This window comes from Elephas maximus, chromosome 21, assembly GCF_024166365.1.
Source record: "Elephas maximus indicus isolate mEleMax1 chromosome 21, mEleMax1 primary haplotype, whole genome shotgun sequence".
NCBI classification, from domain to species: domain Eukaryota; kingdom Metazoa; phylum Chordata; class Mammalia; order Proboscidea; family Elephantidae; genus Elephas; species Elephas maximus.
The window spans coordinates 60,493,551-60,512,349 of NC_064839.1; the positions used below are offsets into that span (position 1 = coordinate 60,493,551).

The window sequence follows — 18,799 nt, forward strand, 5'->3', positions numbered from 1 at the left end:
ACAAATTGTGGAATGACATCAAGGATATCATACATGAAGAGAGCAAAAGGTCATTAATAAGACCAGAAAGAAACAAAAGACCAAACAGATGTCAGAAGAGACTTTGAAGCTAGCTCTTGAACATAGAGTAGCTAACATTAATGGAAGAAATGATTATGTAAAAGAGCTGAATAGAAGATTTCAAAGGGCAGCTCGAGAAGACAAAGTATTATAATGAAATGTGCAAAGGCGTGGAGTTAGAAAACCAAAAGGGAAGAACATGTTCAGCATTTCTCAAGTTGAAAGAATTGAAGGAAAAATTCAAGCCTGGAGTTGCAGTACTGAAGGATTCTATGGGAAAGATATTGAACAAAAGATATTAAATGATGCAGTAAGCATCAAAGAAAGCTGGAAGAAATACACAGAGTCACTCTACAAAAAAGAATTTGTTGGTGTTCATCCATTTCAGGAGGTAGCATGTGATCAAGAACCTTTGGTATTGAAAGAAGTCCAAGCTGTACTGAAGGCATTGGCGAAAAACAAGGCTCCAGGAAGTGACAGAATACCAAATGAGATGTTTCAACAAGCAGATGCAATGCTGGAATCACTTATTTGTCTATGCCAACAAATTTGTAAGACAGTTACCTGGCTAACAGACTGGAAGAGATCAATTTTTGCGGCCATTCCAAAGAAAGGTGCTTAAACAGAATGTGGAAATTATCGAACAATATCATTAATATCACATGAAAGTAGAGTTTTGCTGAAGATAATTCAAAAACAACTGCAGCAGTACATCAACAGGGAACTGCCAGAAATTCAAACCGGATTGAGAAGAGGATGTGGAACAAGTAATATCATTGCTGGTGTCAGATGGGTCTTGGCTGAAAGCAGAGTGTCATGGATTGAATTATGTCCTCCCAAACATGTGTATATCAATTTGGCTGTGCCATGATTCCCAGTATTGTGTGATTGTCCTCCATTTTGTGATTGTAATTTTATGTTAAAGAAAATTAGGGTGGGATTGTAACACCCTTACTAAAAGTCACATCCCTGATCCAATGTAAAGGGAGTTTCCCTGGGGTGTGGCCTGCATCACCTTTTATCTTACAAGAGTTAAAGGGAAAGGGAAGCAAACAGAGTGGGGGACCTCATACCACCAAGAAAGCAGCACTGGGAGCAGAGCGTGTCCTTTGGGCCCAAGGACCCTGAGCCTGAGAAGCTCCTATTCTGGGGGGAAGATTGATGAGAAGGCCAACAGAGACAGAAAACCCTCCCCTGGAGCTGACACCTTGAATTTGGACTTCTAGCCTACTAGACTGTGAGAAAATAAATTTCTCTTTGTTAAAGTCATTCACTTGTGGTATTTCTGTTATAGCAGCACTAGGTGACTAAGACACAGGGAATACCACAAAGATGTTTACCTGTGTTTTATCGGCCATATAAAGGCATTGGACTGTGTGGATCATAAGAAATTATAGATAATATTGCAAAAAATGGGAATTCCAGAACACTTAATTATGCATATTTGGAAACTGTACTTAGATCAATAGGCAGTCATTCAAACAGAACAAGTTGATATTGCATGGTTTCAAATCAGGAAAAGTGTGTGTCAGGGTTGTATCCTTTAACCATACTTATTGAATCTGTGTGTTGAGCAAAGAACCAACAAACTCAACTATGTGAAGAAGCACATGGCATCAGAATTGGAGAAAGACTTATTAACAATCACTGATATGCAGATGACACAACCTTGCTTGCTGAAAGTAAAGAGGACTTGAAGCACTTATTGATGAAGATTAAAGACCACAGCCTTCATTATGAATTATGTCTTAACATAAAGAAAACAAAAATCCTCACAACTGGACCAATAAGCAACATCATAATAAACAAAGAATATATTGATGTTGTCAGGGATTTCATTTTACTTGGTTCCACAATCAATACCCACGGAAGCAGCAGTCAAAAAACTAAACGATGTGTTGCAGTGGGCAAATCTGCTGCAAAGACCTCTTTAAAGTGTTAAAAAGCAAAGATGTCACATTGAGGACTAAGGTGCAAAGGGCCCAAACCATGGTATTTTTAATTGCCTCATATGCGTGCGAAAGTTGGACAATGAATAAGGAAGATCAAAGAAGAATTGATGCCTTCGAATTTTGGCACTGCTGAAGAATATTGATCGCACTGTGGAGTGCTAGAAGAAGGAACAAATATATCTTGGAAGAAGTACAGCTGAAATGCTCCCTGGAAATGAGGATGGCGAGACTTAATCTCACATGCTTTGGATATGTTATCAGTTAGGTCTAGTCCCTGGAGAAGGACATCATGCTTGGTACAATAAAGGATCAGGGAAAAGAGGAAGCCCCTTAACGAGATGGATTCACACGGTGGCTGCAACAATGGGCTTAAACATCGCAAGGATTGTGAAGACGGTGCAGAACCAGGCAGTGTTTTTTTCTGTTGTATGTAGGGTCACTATGAATTGGAACTGACTTGAGGGCACCTAATAACAACAACAACAACCCATCTAGTAACTGGTCATCTTTTAGAAAGAAGTTTTGTATTATGAACTTTTTTCAAATACGCACATAGAGAAAATCCATGCAGCCATCACTCAGACTCAAAAATTCACGTTATGACTATCTTGTTTCATCCATTCCCTTCACCCCTTTTTTGGTGTGGTATTTTAAAACAAACCCCAGCAAAGTCATTCTTCTGATTATCAGAACAAGCTGCTCACAGCTTTCCAGTTTCTTCCCATCTCAGTCAGAGGAAAAGCCAAATCCTTTCTGATAGACTACAAGGCTTATGTGATTTGTCATACTTCTCCCACCCCATCTGACCACTGTCCCCTGTATTCACTCAGCTTCAGGTGGTTCTGATACCTTAGTGGGTATTATGGATTGAATTGTGTCTCCCAAAAATGTGTGTCAGTTTGGCTAGGCCACGATTCCCCGTGTTGTGTGATTGTTCACCATTTTGTCATTGGATCTTATTTTCCTATGTGTTGTGAATCCTACCTCTAGGACATTGACGAGGCAAGATTAGAAGCAGTTATGTTAATGAGGCAGGACTCCATCTACAAGATTAGGTTGTGTCTTAAATCAATCTCTTTTGAGATATAAAAGAAAGAAGCAAGCAGACAGACAGGTGGACCTCAAACCACTAAAAAAGCAGTACCAGGAGCAGTGTGTATCTTTTGGACCTGGGATTCCTGCACTGAGGAATTCCCAGATCAAGGGAAGACTCATGACAAGGACATTCCTCCAGAACCGATACAGAGAGAAAGACTTCCCCTAGAGCTGGCACCCTGAATTTGGACTTCTAGCCTCCTAAAGTATGAGAGAATAAATTTCTCTTTGCTAAAGTCATCCACTTGTGGTATTTCTGTTATAGGAGCCCTAGATAACTAAGACAGCAGGCAACCGCGTCAACTGGAACAACAACAAAACAACCTGTTGCCATCCAGTCGATTCCAACTCATAGCGACCCTACAAGACCAAGATTTGTTCCAAAGGATTTCTAAGGAGCACCTGGTAGACTTGAACTGCCAACTTTTTGTAGCAGATGTAGCTCTTAACCACTGCACCACCAGGATCGCTATAGGGTCATTATGAATCAGAATGGACTAGAGGGCACACAATAACAAAAGCATCAACCAGAGGCCTTATTAAAACACAGATTGCTGGGCCCCTCCCCTGAGTTTCTGATTCAGTTGGTCTGAAGTCGGTGCTCTAGAAGTAGTATTTCTAACAAGTTCCCAGGTTACTGGGTGGTGAATGCATCTCCTACTGACCTAAAAAAAGCTGGAGGATCCAAGCCACCCAGCGGCACGGTGACAGGCCTGCGTTCTGTTTCTGTAACGATTACAGCCAAGAAAACCCTATGGGGCAGTTCTACTCCGCAACACGTGGGGTCACGCTGAGTCAGAACCACTCCACAACAACAGGTTTGTTTTTTAGGTGTTGCTCCCGTCCAGTGGGGATTCTTCAAGAACCACCTAGCTACATGGTTCTCCTTACAGTTCCACAATAAGTCATCCAGGATCTTGCATAGGGGTCTGTGCACTGCCCTTCCCTCTGCCCTGGGTACTCTATGGATTACTCACGGTTCATCTTATTCGTCTCTTTTTAGAAGATACCTTTTGAGAAAGCTTCCCTAACCACGCTGTCTAAAAGAGCAACCCCTCCCCTCACCCGGATTGATTTTTCTTCGTAGCTGGCATCGTTTGTTTTTCTCCCCGCCTAGATCGACTGCTCCACAAGCACAGAGCCTTGGTTTTTGCTCTGTCGTCTTCCCACCACAACTTCGCCTAGTAGGTGCTCAGTTCGCTTGTCTAACGAATGGATAGTATAGTAAGGAGGGAGGACAAATTCATTTCGTTTTGCCTCAGTTTCACCATCTGTAAAGGAAGTGGTGGACGATGCCTACACGTCCCATCTCCCTGGGCACAGGCTGAAATCAATAGAGAATAACGTGAGCGCGCCCGCGAAGCAGAGTGTTAGGCTGTGCGCTCGGGCGCCCCTTCCCTGCACGGGAAACCCCCTTCCCGTCCTGTGGCTCCGCCGCCCTGGTGACCCACAGCACACCGCGGGCCGCCGTCTGGGCACCCCGAGCCGCTCCGGACCCGCCCGCCTCCACCAGCAGAGGTAGCCGCAGCGGCAGGAGGAAGGGGCGGTGCCGAGGGAGGGTCCTCGCCGCGCGGGAGGCCGCACCGCCGTCCCGTCACGGCGCCGGCGCCGGCTGGGGCTGAACCCGGAAGTGGCCCAGCCGGCGCGCCCGCCCGTCCCGCCACCGCCCCGCACCCGTGCGAGCGCGGGAGCCGCGCAGGCAGAGGAGCGCGCCCAGCCGAGCGGGCCATGGCCGCGGGTGCCGCCGCCGCAGGTGGTGGCGCGCGGTGAAGCGAGCGCGGCGCGCCCTCTCCGGGGCGGATGGAACGCGGCTTGGTGGGCGGGCAGTGCCGGTGTCCGCGGCTGGAATGGTGCTGGCGGCGGCGGTCGGTGCCTGCGTTCTGAAGCCCGAGAGGAGCCACAATGGAGACGCCGCCGCTGCCTCCCGCGTGAGTGAGCCGGCGGGCGGGCGGGCTGCGCCGCTGATGATAAGCGCGCCGCTGCGGCGTGTGTCGCCGGCTCGGGCGCTGCCCGGGGACGGCCGCCGGTGCCGCGGGGGAGCGGGCGCCCGGGGGCGGCAGGAGGTGGGAGATGCGGGGCGTGACGAGGCGCGGATGCCCGCAGTCCCGAGGCGGACGGAAACTCAGCTTGGCTAGGCAGTGACTGAAAACGCTGCCCGGCGTTTCCCGAGGTCTCCCCAGTCCCAGGCGAACGGGGAATTCGGACCGGGGCTGTGCATGGGGACTCTGCCCGTCTGCCCCAGGCGAACGGGGAATTCGGACCGGGGCTGTGCATGGGGACTCTGCCCGTCTGTGCATACCTGCCTGAAATGCTTGCCCCGCTGGTACCCGGCTTGCCGACCGGTTTCTAAGGGATAGTGATGGGATGCACGGGAATCCATTGGGGTGGGGGGAGTGGGGAACGGGAAAGTACCAGGAGCCCGGTGTCCAAGTGAATTGATCTTAAGGTTTTTTGCTTCTTCGAATTTTTAACACAATATCTGAGAAGCTTTTACATCGCTCTAAATGAGCCGCGGCTGTTCTGAACATGTGACCTCTTTTACCTGGCACTGCAGAAAATTTTATCCAGAAATCAGAGAGCATCTCCTGTTTCCTTGGTACTCTGGGCAAATTAGGAGTATATCGACCTTCCCGGTCACAGTTTTTTTTTTTTTTTTCCACTTGATACCCAAATACATCCAAGATTACATGCAACAAAATTTTACTTTCCAGAAATCGTAACAGCAGAAAAATTATGTGGAAGATGTTATTGCATTATTTAGTGCAAGATTCTTGGTGGAAAATGTCGTTGCATTATTTGGTGCAAGGTTTTTTTTTGTTGTTAGTTTTTTTAAGCATCTTGCTAAAAGTGAACTCCCCAGGAGTTTTGAAATTTTGAGTTTATATTTGCTTTCTTCAGTTTAACCTTTATGAAGGAACGAGAGCTGGTTGAATTTGACTTTTCAAACCTCAGGCAAACGATCATTCTGAAGAACCGTGTACCTTTTCATAGAGCCTGACCATTTTTCAGTTAGATTTGGCTAGCTTCACTCCATGGCACTCCCAGCTTCTTGTGGTTATTTGGCAAAATTCCAGCCAGAATGTGAATATTTGGCTTGGGTTAAATAGTTTTTTTTGATGCTGAGTCCTTTTAGGAGAGCTAATAGGATTCTGGGACTACAATTTCTAAAAGTGCCTTCCAGCGTTTTTAGCTTGAGTGGAACAGGTCTTGGGGAGCTAAGAAGCAGATGATAAGACTCTTGAATTGATCCTCCTGGTGTGATAGAAGCAGGGCCTCAGCTGCTCCTTGATTGCTGTGACTTTGAGGGCTCTGTGATCTGGTCCTGTTCTGAAGTAGGTTCAGGAAGGCTCCTGAATCCCCAGGAAACATGATGGTGGGTTGTTATCATCAGCAGCCTTAGCACAGGACCAGCGGGTGAGGGTTCTGTCCAGGCTCAGTGGCATGTAAGACAGGCTATGCTACCTGTATATAGATAGCATATAGAGTATGCCATATACGATGCGGGTATGTTTTCTGTAGTAAACCTGCTTCGTTCATATCAGTTCTCTGCAATCCCTTTTTAATTTTGGAGCAGAAGGAGCTAAAGGAAAGGACAAAGTGATCTTGGAATGCAGATGAAAAGAAGGGTGTAGAAAAGCAGGCTCTGGAGGGAGGTAGTAGAGTCGTAGAACATGAGTTAAATTGAAATAATTAAAAATGAGACAGATGTGGGCATGAAAATATTGGTAAGCTGAATTTAGGACAGATCAGCTAAAAACTTCAGTGTCCAGCACAGTTCTTTGAGACCACATCAGTAGTGGTGCAACAGTGAGATGCTTAGCTGTAACAGGAAGCCTGGAATGCCAGCGTGGATCAAAGAATCGTTAAAACTTCTTTCAGTCATGGGTGGCTAAAGTTGGCAGGACTTTTTCGTTGTTTCTGTCCATTTGATTATAACTATAAACAGGTTTTGTTTTCTCTTGGTTTATCTAGGGTTAACTTTAATTCCGAAATTCATTATAGTGTTATTTACCTTTCTGTAGATTTTTTTTCTTTCCCATTCCTGGACCTGTTTGCCTCCACTTCCATTAACTCGTTTTTCTTTCCGCATTGGAGCATGGGTGCCCGATTGGAGAAATGAAAGCAGTGCCTTTGGGAGAAGGCTTTGTGGAACTCTACTGCGCTGGAGCTGGGCTAGGACAGAGACCAGTGGAAGTTATTGGAAGGGCTCAGCTTTTCATAAGGTTTGATTTATAGCCTAAGCTTTAAAGCAAAGAAAGATGTTTGACCTGGATTTAAAGTGTTTGGGATGATGTGGCTTGAAGCAGCGACTCAGATCTTCTTTGTGAGAGTCTCTGTTTATTTATCAATTCATTCGTTCTGGAAATGTTTGGACGTCAGTGTTTCCCTGGTACTGTGTGTCGTGCTTTTGCTCACGCTTCTCTTTTAACAGCCAGGTTTATGTTCACAAATCCCACTTTGCTCCTCTTTGGTCTGTTAGCACATTGTCTTGGCAGGATGGCAGGCATCTGTGCCCAGGTTCCCTATTTCCTTCGGGATGGCCTCACTGAAATTAGATTTTGGTCTCCTGTACTCTTTCTACTCCTTGCCACCAAGTTCTCTTTCATCCTTTTTGATTTTCACATAGGTTGTCAATGGGCTCTATGTCTCTGCTGATTGTTTTTTCCATTCTCCATTTAACTCCCCTTCCATTTTGGAGTCTGGATGATAATAAGACTGTGTGACATTTGCCTCTGACTGAACCTGAAAGGCATGCAACTGGAAACTAGATGTAAAGTTGTAAAGGAATTTCAGGTAGTAAACTGAGATGTGCAGAAGAAAATGTAGACTGATGAGCTCTGACCTCAGGAATGTTTTGTGCATTCTAGCTTTTATACTTATTGTAAAGGATTTTCATAGTTCTTAAGTTGAAGGAAGATACAAGGTATAGAACTGAGTATACCCTTTTGATCATCCCTCACTGAACCGTTTTCCTGGCCCTCATTTTCCCACTGACTCCTCTTTTACATATTGGCTCCTTTTTTTACATGGAGGCCTTGCTTTTTCCTTCTCAAAAAGCAAACGTGCCTTGGATTCAACTACATCTTTTTTCAGTCAGTGATTCCACATCACCTGAGACTGTCATTAGAGGTGTCCAAGCAAAGGCAGACAGATATCTTGTTGACTGTGTTCTAAGGGATTTAGGCATCAGAAGATGGGTTGGATAAGATCAGAGGTTCCCAGGTTGTGGGATTTTACTGACCTGTGAAATGAAAAAAAAAAAAAAAAATTGGAGTCTAACATAGAATTGCCAGCTTTTTAATTTTGCCAAGTAAAATAATTATTGATAAAACAATAATTACCAACTGCTATCATTCATCTTTTTGTAAAAAAAAAAAAAAAAAAAGTATGTTAATGCCCCACCCCAAATACATGGAAGGACATCATCCCAGACTAAAGGATAAACCATAAATGGAGTAAGTTTAATTTTATTCAGACACATTACATTGTCCTCATTTTGTTACAGACCAGTGAAAAGTTCATCAAAGCCTGACATTTGTGATCCATGAACCAGATGACCTTTAATGTTCTTTCTAATTCTAAGATTCAATTACTGTGAATTTGGAACCTTGCTGCAGGTTACCTCAGTGTTCGTTCATTTGTCTTTTCTAGCACGTTGGAATGTATTCTTGTTTTTGTTTAGCTAGTCCTAACTGTAAGTTGGGTTTCTCTCAGATCATAGTTGAATTTCCTCAGACAGACAAAGATGTTTAAAATATTTAGGAGCTATAATGATCTACAAGATAATGTTGAAAGAAGACAAACGGATCAATGTGTGTTGAAGAAAGTGTCAGATATAAGGTAAAATTTGAGGTGCATTTGGGAGCATAAATGGATTTTAGAAATAGGTAGAATTTAGGTAGTTGTTGTTACGTGCTGTCGAGTTGATTCCGACTCATAGCGACCCTACGTACAACAGAAGGAAACAGTGCCAGGTCCTGCACCATCCTCACAGTCCTTGTTATGCTTGAGTCCATTCTTGCAGCTACTGTCAGTCCGTCTCATTGAGGGTCTTCCTCTTTTTCACTGACCCTCTACTTTACAAAGCATCATGTTCTTCTCCAGGGACTGATCCCTCCTGACAACATGTCCAAAATATGTGAGACGTAGTCTTGCTGTCCTTGCTTCTAAGGAGCATTCTGGCTGTACGTCTTCCAAGACAGATTTGTTCCTTGTTCTGGCAGCCCATGGTATATTCAGTATTCTTTGGCAGCACCACAATTCAAAGGCGTCAGTTCTTCTTCAGTCTTCCTTATTCATTGGCCAACTTTCACGTGCATATGAGGTGATTGAAAACACCATGGCTTGGGCCAGGCGCATCTTAGTCTTCAAGGTGACTTATTTGCTTTTCAGCACTTTAAAGAGTTTCTTGATTGCTGCTTCCAGGGGCGTTGATTGTGGACCCAATTAAATGAAATCCTTGACAACTTCAGTATTTTGTCAGTAGTAGTCTTAAAAATTTCTGATGCTGGAAATCATCCCACCCCACCAAAAAAAGCCCTACATTTATAGTTCACATTTTCTAATGCACATAGTAGGCATTCAATAAATATTAATAAATGTGCATTTGTGAAGATGACTGGAGATTTGCTTATCTCTGCCTGTTATGGAACTGCACCAGGAGTGTTATGAAAACCATTGAACTTTTCTCCTAAGGTCAGGCAGAAGGCTCTTTCAAGGCAGTACAGAGAATGAGAATTGTTTTTCAGATGCTCTTCTGTTATATTCTACCAAATTCCAAATGCATTTACTCTTTGTAATTAGGCATGTGGAATTCTCTTAATCATATTTATCGAGTGCCTACTATGGCTAGGCTTTGGCTATATCTCAGGAAACAAAACAATGTTCTTTTCCTCCTGGTTGAGAAACTGATCGTAAGTGAATATGTAATTTCGGTAGTGGCAAGTATTATGAAGAAAAATCAAAGCAGGTAAAGGGAGTAGACGATGATGAGGACTGGGGAGTGCTGTTTCAGGTAGGGTTACCCGTTGCTGTCGAGTCAGTTTCATCTCCCAGCGACTCTATAGGACGGAGTAGAATGCCCCATAGCGTTTCCAAGGACCAGCTAGTGGATTTGAACTGCCAGCCTTTTGGTTAGCAGCTGAGCTCTTTACCGCTGAGCCATGAGGTGATAATTTTTTTTATTTTTATTGTGCTTTAAGTGAAAGTTCATGATTCAAGTCAGTTTCTCATACAACAACTTGTACACACATTGTTATATGATCCTAGTTGCTCTCCCTACAATGTGACAGCACACTCCTCTCCACCCTGTATTTCCTGTGTGCAGTTAACCAGCTGCTGTCCCCTTCTGCTTTTGTATCTTGCCTCCGGACAGGAGTTGCCCGTTTACTCTCCTGGATCTACTTGAGCCAAGAAGCACACTCTTCACCAGTATCATTTTATGTCTTATACCAAAAAAACCAAACCCACTGCCGTCGAGTCTATTCCAACTCCTAGCAACCCTATAGGACAGAGTAGAACTGTCCCATAGAGTTTCCAAGGAGCGCCTGGTGGATTCAAACTGCTGACCTCTTGGTTAGCAGCCATAGCACTTAACCACTATGCCACCAGGGTTTCCTAGTCCAGTCTAATTCTTTGTCTGAAGAGCTGGCTTTTTGGGAATGGTTTTAGTTCTGGGCTGATCGAGAGTCCAGTCTCAGTCAGACCCTCCAGTCTCAATCAAACCATCAAGTCTTGCCTTTTTAGTAGAATTTGAGTTCTGTACCCCACTTTTCTCCCAATCCAGCAGGGACTGTCTGTTGTGTTCCCTGTCAGAGTGGTTATTGGGGATAGCTGGCCACTATCTAGTTCTTCCGGTCCATGAGGTGATAATTTGAGCAGAGTTCAGAAGAGGGAAGGGCATTCCAGGCGGAGAGAACAGTTAAGTGCAAAGGCATTCTTGTCTTCTCTCCCCACTGAGGTGATTCATGTCCACAAAACTGTAGTGAGTCAGGATACTCTCTGTACTTTCTCACATTGCTGACTGTTGGCATTTTCTAAAGTACACTTTTGACCAGTTTTTTTTCTTTGACCCTACTTTGAAAAACAAGCCTTTGCTTTCCATGACTCTTTTCCTTGGTTTTCTCCTTTAGTTTTTACAGTTTGCCAAATGTGAGTCTCATACTTTGTTATTTTATTTCAGATAATCTTGTCAACAAGCTTGTAGTTGAGGTCTTCATTTCCTTTTCTTTTCAGATAAGGAAATAGAGGTTAAATTACTTTCCCAAGCTCACCAAGTAGAAAAACTGGGGTTTTAATCTGTCTCCATCGGTTACTTTTTTCCTGTTGTCTTACACGACTTCTCTTCCATTACTGTTTGTTGGCAGTGGCTGTTCTCACAGACTCAGGCCTGGGTCAACACTTCTTTACAACCGTTAGTCTCTGAGTTATGGCCCCATATGTATCGTCAGCATCAGTTTTGGATCTGTGCTTCCGTCCTGAATTTTTTAGGTTCTTAACGAAATATTTCCTCTTAGCTCGTACCTCAACTCAAAATGTCTAAAATTGAGTTTATAATGTTTGTTCTCAAACTGACTTCCCTTTATGGCATCTCCAGTTATTTAGTATGTGGTTATTCTCCTGGTCCCTGATGGCTTAAAACTTGCAGTAGTCTTTGATTTCTCTCTTTCTTCATCTTCCGTATCTTTTCAGTCCCCAGGCACTGCAGAGTCTTGGTTTCAAGTGTCCATTCTGTCTACCAGTATTCTGATGAACAGATTTTATTACTTGATACCTGAATTTTTTCAGTAGTCTCCTACTGAACCCTGTGTGTTCTTTACCCACCTTTTAAATCCATATACTACTAATTTTTTTTTTAAATGGCATTTCAGGTGAAAGTTTACAAAGCAAATTAGGTTCTTATTCAAAAATTTATACACAAATTGTTTTGTGACGTTGGCTGCAATCCCTGTAATGTGTTAGCACTCTCCCCCTTTCTGCCCCGAACTCCTCGTTTTCATTTATTCAGTTTCCCTGCCCCTTCCTACCTTCTTGTCTTTGCTTTTGGGCAGGTGTTGCCCGTTTGGTCTCATATATTTGATTGACCTAAGAAGCACTCCTTACCTATGTTATTGTTTCTTTTATAGGCCTAATCTTTGGCGGAAAGGTGGAGTTCGGGTGTGGCTTCAGTTCTGAGTGAGGGTGGCCATAGTCTTGGGGGTTCCTCCATTCTCTGTCAGACCAGTAAGTCTGGCCTTTTTTGTGAGTATGAATTTTGTTCTACATTTTCCCTTACTCTGTCCTTGACCCTCTATTGTGATCCCTGTCAGAGTGGCTGGTGGTAGTAGTCAGGCACCATCTAGTTCTTCTGGTTTCAGGCTTCCACCTACTACTTTCATCTTAGGGTCACAGCAAATGACTTATCAAATCCAGATATCTCAGCTGAGCAGTCACAGCTTTTCATCATTTTGACCTTATCTTTTGTGTTGAAAATTATTGTGTTCTTTAGCCTTCCAGCATAAACTCTGCTCTGTCATGAACCACAATTCACCAGCCTTTTCCAGTGCTCCCATCGTGTTGCTCTGTGTTAAAACTGGTGTTGCTCCAGGGCCCAGTCTGAGCCCCAGCTCCTAAACCAGAAAATTCCCTATTTACACCAACTCACTCCAGCGTATTGTTGCATTCCTATAATATTTATAATCCGTAGCGTGTAATCTTGCACCTGTGTACTTGTGCTGTTCCCTAGGGGTTTCAGATGTGCTTCCCCAGTTAGATGGTAACTGGAGAAGGGTCCTTTGTTCAGCCTCTTTTATGTGCCTCGCTCTGTTTAGTGCAGGACATGCAGTGAGCATCTAGGCAGTGCTTACATACTTGATATATTAACAGCTGTGGTCATATGGCGTAGTGGTTAAGTGCAATGGCTGCGAACCAAAGAGTCGGCAGTGCGAATCTGCCAGGTGCTCCTTGGAAACTCTGAGGCAGTTCTGCTCTGTCCTGTAGGGTCGCTATGAGTTGGAATCGACTCGACGGCACCGGGTTTGGTTTTTTGGGTTATGGTCGTATGGACTACAGTCAGCCCTCCATTGTCCACAGGGTTCGCACATTCACGGATTCAGTAAACCTTGAGTTGAAAATACTACAAAAAAAAAAAAAAGGTTCCAAAAAGCACAACTTGAGTTTGCCATGTGCCGAGCACTACACTGAAGCCATGCAAATATAGTGCTGTGAGTTGGAAACCTTGCTAACCAAAGGGACTGCAGTTCAAATCTGCCAAGCGTTCCTTGGAAACTCTATGGGGGCAGTTCTACTCTGTCCCATAGGGTTGCTATGAGTCGGAATCCACTCAACGGCACTGGGTTTTAGGGTACCCTGCTGTAGCCTCCCTCCATCTAACAGATCCTAAGTCTCTATCTAGCACTCTGAGCTTGCAAAGACTGAGAAAGCAGTGTTAAGCGTAAGCATTAACAACTGTTTACGTAGTGTTTACATTGTATTAGGTATTTTAAGTTATCTAGAGACGATTTAATGTGGGAGGATGTGTGTAGGTTATATGCAAATACTACACCATTTTATATAAGGGATGTGAGCATCTGAGAATGTGGCGCAGTGGTTCAGAGCTTGGCTGCTAACCAGGTCAGTAGTTGGAATCCACCAGTTGCTCCTTGGAAACACTATTAGGGCAGTTCTGTGCTGTCCTATAGGCTCCTTGTGAGTCAGAATTGGCTCGAGGGCAGTGTTTTTTTTTTTTTTGGCTGGTTATCGTGTTTAGTGCTTGTACAGCTCCCAGAGATAAGTAGATGAGGTGTTACTGTTTTTGACTTTTATGTCACATATCACATTAGACATATTTGTGGAATAACAGAAATTTATTTTAAAAGTAAATGGTTTGAAGCCCAGAGAGACTAAACTACTAATCCAGGGTCACTTGATTAGTGTTTGGCATAGGCAGGACTCACATTCATTTCTTCTGCCTCCTTCTGGTCCTCTTCTAGTGCTTTTTTACTCAAGTGCTAGAAGATGTAGTCCAGTCACCTGAATTGCCAAGTCATCCTGCCACCCTCACTTCCCAATACTAGGAGCATTGGGAAAGGAAAGGTCAGAAATATAAGTGATAGAAGACATGGAAGTCTAGGAGTGGATCATCAACCCCCTTCTCCCTATTTTAGCGCCTTACACTGACAAATGCTTCGTTAATTGTTTGTGAAATGTTCTTTAAAAGATTGATCTTGCATAAGACATGCTTTTACCCCAGTCTCTTTCCTGTAATAGTCACTGTCAGGGACAAAAAGTGCCTGATTGTGCTCTGTTTGTCATGTAGGTGGGAGGGAAAGGAGAGAGAGCTGAGCTGAGCTGAAGCAGAGCTTTTTACAGCTCTATTGTTCTACTATCAGAGAGCAATTATACTCCAACTTCCATCAACCTCTCCACCTCCGACATCCCAACCACCTCCTCCTGCCAGTGCTACCCCACACGTTTAACGTAAAGTCACACAACCAAGTCCTGGGTGGGAAAGGAGAGTATATAATACCTCCCTTGTTTTCCAGTAGGTAGAGTGTTCTGCTTTTTAACTGCTAATTCATTTCAGTAAAATTGGGGTTTCCAGCTTTTCTACATGCTGCCTTTCCAGCTTTGGGAAATTGAGAATATAATTTTTCAGCAATGCGTGTATTACAGCTAATGTATTCAGTGGCATTTTTTATGATGCCTGTAAGATGCTCTGTGACTTGATGCTGGATAGGAGTTTTCACCTCACAAGATGCTTCATATTCAGTTCTAAGGGTCTACATGCTGAAGGATCCATCCAAATTCTTGTACGTCTATGGAGCAAACATTAACTTTTTTTTAAAACTTTACTTGGTAAGGTGACCATATGTTTATAGATTACAGTTAGTCTACTGCCTTTCTGTACCCCGTAAAGGTTTAAATTCCAGACACTTGAACAGAATTTGCAGAGTGTGTCTCTTTGCCTTTAGCTAATTACGCAAACTGAAACCTCAACCCTACCACAAACCAAAACACCTTTCCAGTGGAGAAAGCCCTCTGCTTTCACAGCTTCTAAGTAATAGGGCGGTTATTTGGGTGAGGTGAAGGATGTGAGAATGTTTTGTTGGGAACCGTAGAGTGAGGTAACAAGTATTAGTTTGGCTGAATTTCTTATTCGAGTAGTCTGGACTTGTTTATGGGAGCAATGTTAATAAGATACAGGCTTCTGCAGTGTAGGTTTAAATAGAAAGACAGCAGAGAAAATAAAAAAAAGTTATACAGTAGTAGAGAAACTTGAAAGCAGTGCAGCATGGATGGTAACTTTGAAAACAACAGCTGCTGGCTTGAACTTGGCAGAAATTTGTGAGTAATGGTGGGTGACTCATTGCAAGCAAGGGAGTCTTGCAGCTTTTGAGGTGAACAGGCAGAGGGGAGGAGGGGGGAAAAGTAGAGATGGTGACCACCCAGGGGCCAAGTATTTGTGTCCTGAATGCGAAAATGTCTTTGGTCTGTGCTAAACTTTGCAGCTGCATCATTCGCTTGAGTTATAGCATTGTCTTCACCAGAAAACACTAAAAACATAGGCCGTATCTCCTCATGCTCTCTGTCAATCTGGGGTGGGGAGGAATGGTAAGTGGGTGGCAGAGCATATTACAACCACCTTTGTTTGTTTGTTTGGAATCATACATGGCAGCCTTTCTTTCACCCCTAACCCAGGGGATGCTGTCATCCTGGTATACCCAATCCTAAAAAGGGCCTGTCTGAAACTCCACAGTGAGAGGGGTGGTCATACATAGTTTGGGAAAATTACTCAGATCATTCTGCTCCTTTTCCCAGCCTCCACGGAAAATCACTGTTCAAAGCAAATGATACATATCTAAAAAAAATTATACCTCATTTCTAAAGTGTCTTCAGAATTGAGTAGGTTTAAAACTTTTCTTGGTTATGGAATCCTGACTATTTGGGGGAGGCAGCTCCATTAGAGTGCTTTATTTTCTTCCTATCTGAGAATAGTTGTTGTCAGTGGTGTGTTCTTAGGGAGAGTCAGAAAGTTACCTTGTCTAAGAAGCCAACCTTACCCATAGCTGGGAATTTGCAGAAGGGTCAGTCATTGAAGGAGGACTTTAGGATTACTTATTATACCGGAATCCAAATCCTTTGAAACCTCAACTATTTAGAGTTTGTTTTGATAGCAAGAGGCTATTGGATAATTGTTAGACTGGTTGTGGCATGTAAAGCTCGGGAAAGATAAAGTGAAATAAGACCTTGAAAAAGTATCTCCTTCAGAACTTTTAAAGCAGGCAGTTCTCAGGATGAGAAGCTCTTCTGGAAAAGGCTGGCTTTATGCTCCTGAAGGGAAGGAAGCAGGGAGAAGGTGTAAATCCGAACTTAACATGGTATAACTTGAAGCGTAAACCTTCACCTGTCACTTAGTTGCTCATTCCTAGTATATGTACATTTTCCACATCTATAGCTTTTTTTTTTTTAATGCGTCATTTTCTGTTACTCAGTTCTGCTTCTGAATGAGAGACCGTTTGTGCAACACAAAGCCACATAGGAAATGGAAAGTTATGGAAAGGGCATTAGTGTTGAAAATAGACCTGTGCTGTATTTGTATTTGTAAGTGGCTCTTAGTACAGAGAACACTCTTTTTCTTTTAATTCAGTGTTATTTCTTTCTTATTCCTTTCAGCCTTTTGAATAAAGCCTTTTCTTTGCAGAATTTCTGGTCTCTCAGGTGTTTTCCTTGCCCCACGAAGGAGTATATCAGAAAAAGCAGGAGCTGAATATACCTTTAAGGAAGCACCAATATGAACATTGATCATTCCATGATAGCTGTCTTAAAGTTAATTTTCAACTGCAGGAGGTTTTAATTCCTAATTTTTTAAGCTTTGGACTTTTCCCCTGGAGGAGTGCCTTGGGCTACTTCATTTTTGTTGTTTGGTGCTATCTAGTAAGTTCTGACTCATAGTGACCCTATGTGACATAGTAGAAGGGCCTCATAGGGTTTTCTAGGCTGTAGTCTTTACAGGAGCAGATTGTCAGGTTCCTCTTCCATGGAGCTGCTGGGTGGGTTCAAGTTGCCAGCCTTTATGGTTAGCAGCCAAGTACTTAATTTTGTGCCACCGGGCCTCTTAACTTCATTTGTACCAAAACCTGTTGCCGTCAAGTCACTTCCAACTCATAGTGACCCTATAGAAGAGAGTAGAACTGCCCCATAGGGTTTCCAAGGAGCCCTGGTGGATTCGAACTGCTGAACATTTGGTTAGCAGCTGTAGGTCTTAACTACTACGCCACCGGGGTTTCCTGCCACCAGGGTTTCCAACTTCATTTGTAAGGCCCCTTTAAATATTCTCAAGAAGTGGAGGAGCAGGGCTGATGTCCATTTCAATGGGCAAGTCCTTTGAGGAATCTAGTACCTCAGCTAGTGTTGGTTTTGGAGGGTGGGGAGAGGAACAGGGATGGCTCTCATGGTTAATGTTGGCATGCCCCAGGTCTCAGTCTTTGGCTGTCTTCTCAATCTACAGTCTCTATCTTTGTGATCTTACTAAGATTCATCTTCATATATCATCCGTATAACCAGTGATGCCTAAATCTGTATTTCCAACTAGACCTTTCTGTCCGTTTCCACTTGAATATTCAACTGCCGATTTGACATCTTCACTTGAATGTCTGATACCTTAAAATCGACATGTACAGAACTGAGCTGTGGCTTTTCTTATCCCCAAACTGGTTCCACCTGCAGCCTTTTTTTTTTTTTAATTGTGCTTTAGATGAAAATTTAGAGAGCAAATTAGCTTCTCATTGAACAGTTAATATACAAATTGTTTTGTAAAATTGGTTGCCAACCCTGCAATGTGTCAACACTCTCCCCTTTTCTATCCTGAGTTCCCTGTTTCTGTTTTTCCAGTTTTCCTGTCCTTTCCTGCCTTCTCTTCTTTGCTTTTGGGTTGGTGTGCCCATTAGTCTCATATACATGATTGACTATGAAGCACGTTCCTGATGTGTGTTCTTGTTGGCTCTGTAGACCTGTCTAATCTTTGGTTGAAGGGTAAGCCTCAGGAGTGACTTCAGTACTGAGTTAAAGGGTGTCTGGGTACCATACTCTCAGAGTTTCTCCAGTCTGTATCAGAACAGCAGGCCTGTTTTTTTTTTTTTTTTTTTTGGTGAATTTGAATTTTGTTCTACATTTTTCTCCCGCTCTGTCTGAGACCCTTTATTTCGATCCCTGTCAGAGCAGTCAGTGGTGACCGGCCACCATCTAGTTGTCTGGTGGCAGTTGTGGTAGTTGTGGTCATTTAGTCCTTTGGACTAATCTTTTCCTTGTGTCTTTGGTCTTCTTCATTCTCCTTTGCTCTAGCTGGAATGGGACCAGTAGATGTATCTTAGGCGGGTGCTGTCAGGCTTTTAAGACCCCAGACGCGTCTTAAACGCTAGCAAGCAGCCATCTAAGATGCATCAATTGGTCTCAACCCACCTGGATCAAAGCCGAATGAAGAACGCCAAGGACACAAGGCGATTACGAGCCCAAGAGATAGAAAGGACCACATGAACCAGAGACTACATCATCCTGAGACCAGAAGAACTAGATGGTGCCCAGCTACAACCAATGACTGCCCTGACAGGGAACACAACAGAGAACCCCTGAGGAAGCAGGAGAGCAGTGGGATGCCGACCCCAAATTCTCATAAGACCAGACTTAATGGTCTGACTGAGACTGGAGGGACCCCG

The 18,799-nt window shown here is 43.5% G+C and overlaps 1 protein-coding gene across 1 annotated transcript in view; it reads left to right on the forward strand.

Moving 5' to 3' along the window:
- The first annotated feature begins 4,734 nt into the window (after positions 1 to 4,734).
- Positions 4,735 to 18,799, forward strand: part of KLHL2 (kelch like family member 2) — a 126,545-nt gene continuing 112,480 nt past the window's right edge. Inside the window, exon 1 of the mRNA XM_049863876.1 lies at positions 4,735 to 5,035. Coding sequence (XP_049719833.1) covers positions 5,010 to 5,035 — 26 coding nt within the window. The 5' untranslated portion in view covers positions 4,735 to 5,009. The remainder of the gene's footprint in view (positions 5,036 to 18,799) is intronic.